At 45.4% G+C, this 6000-nt stretch overlaps 1 protein-coding gene across 3 annotated transcripts in view; it reads left to right on the top strand.

Annotated features, from left to right (window-relative positions):
• The first annotated feature begins 5189 nt into the window (after nucleotides 1-5189).
• The window catches only part of MTMR12 (myotubularin related protein 12), a 32554-nt gene continuing 31743 nt past the window's right edge, over nucleotides 5190-6000 (top strand). For 2 of the 3 annotated variants that reach the window (XM_032674610.1, XM_032674609.1), the window contains exon 1: nucleotides 5190-5368. In XM_032674610.1, coding sequence (XP_032530501.1) covers nucleotides 5192-5368 — 177 coding nt within the window. In that variant the 5' untranslated portion in view covers nucleotides 5190-5191. The remainder of the gene's footprint in view (nucleotides 5369-6000) is intronic. The other variant, XM_032674611.1, reaches the window with a different exon arrangement.

Below are 6000 nucleotides of genomic sequence, written 5' to 3'. Positions count from 1 at the left end.
TTTTGACACTATATGCCCTATATGCTCCAAATGGTGGATGAACCTTCCTGGTCATTGGTCAGATGTTCCCATGACCCCTCTCTATGGCCTTTTACCATCTAGATTATTACTTAACCAAGACTCCAAATTTTAGCTCTGGAAGGCCCTTGTAGAACAAAAACATCCAATAATTAGGGGATGGATACAAAATTGCTATGGTCTGTATTGCTACTGCTGAAGGAACTGCTGTTTGCCATCTGAGTCATGATGTGGCCATGTGGGACATCCCAGATGGCTTTACTTAAGAAATAAAATGCATCTCTTCAACCACCTTCAGGGAGGAACTGGGCATGTGGCATCCATAGATTGAGACATGGGATGGATTAGGAGTCAGACCCAGAGTTTTCAGCTGATGAAAGCTAGAATAGATCTGCTTTCCCTTTACTAGGGGAGATTCACACAAAACCTCCCCAAAGAAATTAGGTTCTCACAACAATGAATAGAAAACGCTACATACAAAATTGAAACACACAATACAGTCAGTAGAGAAAGATCACTGTAACAAAGATGAGAGATAAACAATTCATGTAAGACACCATTACACAATCTCTGACCATATACTTCATAAATGAGGATGGAAACAAATGGTTATACTCCACACCTCCAGTATTACCTTGGAGTTCACCTCGAAGGTGACAGACTGTAATCTGAACCAAGTTTGGAAACTAATTCCCAAAGGACACTGGAAGTCCTGACAGATGAAAATGTCAGTGTGAATCCAGTGCTAAAAGCAACATCTTAGAGTAGAGCTTTTCTTTTATTTTTCTTTTTTTTTAGAATTGTCTTAATTTGCATAAAGCTAACATTCATGACTTTTCATAGGAAATTATCTTAACCTGTGTAAAGCAGAGATTGCTATAGACTGATTTGCTGACCTTTTCCCAGGGGACATCACAGTATATTCCTCATTTATGATTTTTTTCTCTGATAGTTCCCAGTAATCTGACTGCCATCTTCATCTTAATTCTCCTATATTTCTTGCATACTGATTTCAGCCACTTTAATGTGCTTAATATATTAAGCCCTAAACTGAGTTACTTAATTGAGCAGTAGAAATAGGGACTATCAGACCCAGCACACATGGCAGATCTGTTTATACTCAGGGTAAATCCAACACTTTGGGGACACCTCCTCCCTTCTTAGCACGCGTGACCATGTGTAATGCTCTGGGAAGTGTCAAGAGTAACTCTGCATGTATGACAGAAATACCCAGGTTTGTGCAGTTCTTCTGGTAATGCCCAGACAAGCGTGAAAAAAAAGAAAACTCTTCAAATTCTGTCCAGGTAGCTTTTCTGGATAGAAGAGGAGGATTGTGAAACCTTGAGAAAGGGTAACTTTGTGAGATTCTCTTTCCAACTGCTGTGTCAAAATCTTTATCTGTGCCACCAGTGGAGATGCACTTACTAACAGTAGTGTCCACACCTGGATGTAGCCATGATGGGAGGTCAAAGGGGTCCACAGCCACGGAGTCCTGCCAATGATTCACCCCTCTGGAATGGAAGCTCTGCCCACCTGTGACTTTGCAGGTCTATAGCAGGGCAAAGGCTCCTTCTATTTTCTTCAGCAAGAGGAATTTGGGAGTAGAAATTCAGTAGTCGCACAAGTTTGCTCAACACCCAGAAATGGCTTTAAAAATTCGTGACACCTGTGCAACCTATACCAAAGCATCCACAACACAGACACTGACCTGCATCCCACCTGAGTGCACCACAGTGCATCCGAGCACTCTTTGGACTCCCCAAGGCACCACAATTTACAAAGTCCCAGGCTCAGAAAAGCTGGAATGTGGCACAAAGCTGTGTTCAGTGATCTTTGCCAACTGCGCTCCAGGTACGGCCTTGGATAACGCCTTATCCAGGCTACTCACTCCCCATGGCCAAGGCAATGCTGATGAGGAGGACTGCCACAAAGGAAAATAGGAGACACAACTTGTAGTTGAGAGGATCCTTGAAAAAAAATTGACAGAAAAGCTGCAAGTGGCTCCGTTGTGTCTCCCCTCCGTCAGCTGTTCTCACCCAGCCTGGGCACAGCTGAGAATTCAGCCCAAAGAATTACTCAAAGTAATGGCACGTAAATTTTTTAAACAAAGCAATCTCTGTTCAGGGGAAGAGCAGAGCTGGTCTGTGAGTTTCCCTCTTTTAAAGGTGAATACTGTGATTATGTTTTTAAAGAGTTCAAAGTCTCAGGATAAAATAGGGGCAGTAAAATGCCGTATGTTCCTCACCCACCACAGATAAACTAGAACTTGACTTTTAAAAAGTTTTACTCTTCTACATTTTTATGACTGTCATTGATATAACTGAGAAATGTAAAACTGAACAAAACTAAATTACATAATTTTACACACTTTTTTTTTTAATATACTGGAAGTCATTGGCAGAATGAAACAACACTTTCCATTTAGAAGTAACGTGGGAAGACATATCCTGTTAATACACCATCCCAGGAATTTAAATTTGTTGCAAAATTATGTCTTAAAAAGTCTTCTCTGGTGAAGAGAATAATCCCAAATGATGCAGGATTGAACTGCCTTATTTCCTCACAGGGAGAAAATTACAGAGGGTAATTTGGAACAACACTACAGAGTGAAAATGTGCAGGGAGGGAGCACATGAAAGTGACAGAAAAGTAAATATATAAATACATAAATGAGAGGCAGTAGATGACTATAGTGTAAAGACAAGGAGGGGAAGTAGGGCACTTCAGAAGACCAGCTTCAGTCTGACCAAGCTGATTTCCCGAGGTGCTCTGAGCACTGGGCACTCTCTTGAGGCTCTTTCTTAACAAAGACTATATTTGGGTGCCTTCACAAGGAGCCTATTTCTCTCCGTCTGCAGGAGGAATCTACGGAGATCAGGTGGCTGGGTTGAAGTTGGCTTTTGTGAGTACTCCCCACAGACTCCAGATTTTAGAAGAGAAAAGGAGAAGACAGAGGCCCTTCTGAGGAAAGGGAAGATCCCCGAAGCCCTCAGGGCTCTGTAATCTGTTGGGTCACTGTGGGCTGCAGCTGGCCCTTTCAGATGCCAGTGTACTTTTCTGAGGTCAGTTAACCTGCATGTGTGATAGTTTATTTCATTCATTCCAGAAAAGGTGAACACACTGACTGATGAAGGGGATCTGAATCCCACCCTTAAATTCCAGGCAAAAGGCTTCAAATTCCTTCTGTGATTGGTTGAGCCCTGCACATTTGGCAGCCTGGAGAGCAAACCCCAGGAAGGAACACTTCCTGTTCATTACCAGGGACAGGACACGGATTTTTTGCTGTGAATATTAGCAGTCACATTCCGATTTTTTCGGATGTAGGGCTTTTTTTAATGAGATGTTGAAGAAAGAATTCCCATGTGCTATGTGGGAATTAAAGCTCCTTTTGCACTTCCCATCCAAGTTAAGACTCTGGCCTAGTGTCAAAACATCCTTCCTCTTTGAAACGTGTTATGTCAGTAAGTAGCTGATTTTTGCCTTAGCGTGCTATAAACTTCATAGCATTCTGATGTATTCATGCTATTCCCACTGTAAATTCAGATACTTTAAAACTTTTTTTTTATAGTGCCGTTCTCTTTCTTTGTGTATTTTAATACACTAGAGAGCACAGAAATGCAGTCCTACATTTCCCCTCTCCCTGGACTTACACCAATTTAATCCCATGGGGTGTACTTTTGACCTATGCAGCTGAGGTCAGCTGCAATGTAAGGAATGACAAGGAAGCAGCTGTGGAGTGAAACAAGAGAGCTCTTCTGCGTGGGATCCCATACCAGAATAACCTTTGTTGTAAAACTGCTAGTGAAACCTAATCTCTGAATTTTCTTTTTTTTCTGACAATTTTCTTGAAGGTGATTAAATCCAAAGACTTCTTTTTCCTTGAATTTGAAAATAGGGAAATTGTTTTATTTCTGAATTAAAACAGTCACTCTATTTTATTTTTATAAAGGCTGTCTTACACACGTAATCCTTTTTCTTCCTCTTTTAGTTTTCCTAGGTCTGGGTTTGGAGCAAGGTAAATAAAGAGTATTGCAATAAAAAGGGAGAGAATGATATCAGAAGTACTTATTATTATTATTTAAGTAGCTATTGATGTTCACATCTTATGGTCTACCGAAGTTTGTAAAGTATGTTTTATTTTTGTAAAAATATTTCCATAAGCTCTACTCTGTGTGCAAATTGTCACCTGGGTTACCATTCATCATTTGAATTGCTGTGTTGTCTTGCTGCATTGCCACAGGCCACTTACAATATTTGCATTGTTCTGTATCCATGTAAAAATGGAGCTTTTACAAGTAACCTAGATACCAGGTAAACCTGGTGTTCGTTTACAGCATCAAAAGACAACTTTCGTGGTTGTAACACACGAACAGACATTGAGCAGAGGACTTCTTGGGGTCTATTAGCAGTCGGGTTTTAGAGGATTTAGAGGATTATTTCATGGAGAGCTAATTTTATGCCATTTTCCTTGCACTTCTCCTGCCATAACTAAAACTCTACGCCTCAGTGCTTTGATTAGATTTTATTTAATGCTGACTTTTCTTATAAGTTTGCACAGATACAAGACTGGTGTTTTGCAGCTGAGTACAAAACAGTGCAATGGATGGCTGAAACAAAGTTTAGATTGGATATTAGGAAGATGTTCTTGACTGTGAGGGTGGTGAGGCACTGGTACGGGTTGTCCACAGAAGCTGTGGATGCCCCATCCCTGGAAATGTTCAAGGGTAAGTTGGATGGTGTTCTGAGCTACCTGGTCTGGTGGAAGGTGTCTCTGCCTATAGCAAGGGGATTTGGAACGAAATGAGCTTTAGGTCCTTTACAACCCAAACCATTCCGTGATTTTATGACTCTGTGGAAGTGACAACGGGACCGAGGCACCGGCAGGGACAGGCGCTCCTCTCAGCAACGCAAAAAGGGACGCGGTTACCCCGAATTCAAAAAGCCAGCGGAGAAGGGATCCCTGGTAGCCCAAGCCGCGTCCAGCAGATCAAAGCAAGAGCCACCTGCACCTTCCCGGGACATCCCGCGGGAGATGCCCAGGGCCGTGCCCTCCCACCCCCAGGGACGGTGACTGACAGCCGCCGGGCCCAGTGAGGGCTGTGGGCGGGAGGCGGCGCCCCAGAAATGGCCGTCGCGGGGCCGGGCCGGGGCCGGGTTTGGGGCTGTGGGCGGGCATGGGCGGTGTCGACTCCGTGATGCGGATCCTGGCCGCGCCGCGGCGGGCTCGCTCCTTCCGCTGTCTCCCCGCTCGGGACGAGCCCAGGGAAGCGGCGCGGCCGCCGGCCGGGGCCATGTTGGGCGGCGGGGCCAGGGCGGCCAAGCCGTCCTTCGTGTCCTACATCAGCCCGGAGGTGCGGGGGGCGCGGGGGCGGGCGGGGAAGGGCCGCGGGAGGGGCGGCGGGGCCGCGGCGGACACGGCGGGGGCCGCGGGGTCCTCCCGCCCTTTCGGCCCCGGCGGGTCCGCGGGGAGCGGAGGATCCTGAGGGAGCGGGGACGGTGCCGGGGGTGCCGCCGGAGGCTGCGGGGCTGAGCCTCCCGGGGGCTGCCCCGAAGGTGAGGGGGTGGAAAAAAAGCTGAAAAAATATTAAGAAATATCGCTGGATGGTCAGAGGAGTTGTTTTTATGAGCGGGGACCAGATGTCGGGCTGTGGCTGCTCGTCCCGTAAGGTGGGACTTTCCGAACCTGTTGTTCTTATTGTCCCTGAACATCACTTCGCGCTGTGCCTCGGTGAACTCCTTGCTCTCAGTTCTGCCACTGGAAAGCTCTGGATCTCCCTCCGCAACAGCTCTTGGCTGTGTGTATCATTCTGTGTTCAACCTTCATATTGTTCTTCCCTCTTGTCCTTGCACTTACTTCTTGAAACTTGTGTTGGCGGCTTGATCGAAGTGACCTTAGACTCGGTTTACTGAGGTCATCTTGTTACCAGATGGCATTAGGTCAGTATTATTCTGTATTTCTCCATTCTTATTCCTAGTAAACAGC

This window comes from Chiroxiphia lanceolata, chromosome Z (assembly GCF_009829145.1).
Source record: "Chiroxiphia lanceolata isolate bChiLan1 chromosome Z, bChiLan1.pri, whole genome shotgun sequence".
Taxonomy (NCBI): Eukaryota; Metazoa; Chordata; class Aves; order Passeriformes; family Pipridae; genus Chiroxiphia; species Chiroxiphia lanceolata.
The sequence above is the reverse complement of the archived record's forward strand: the minus strand, read 5'-3'. Positions and strand labels throughout refer to the sequence as shown.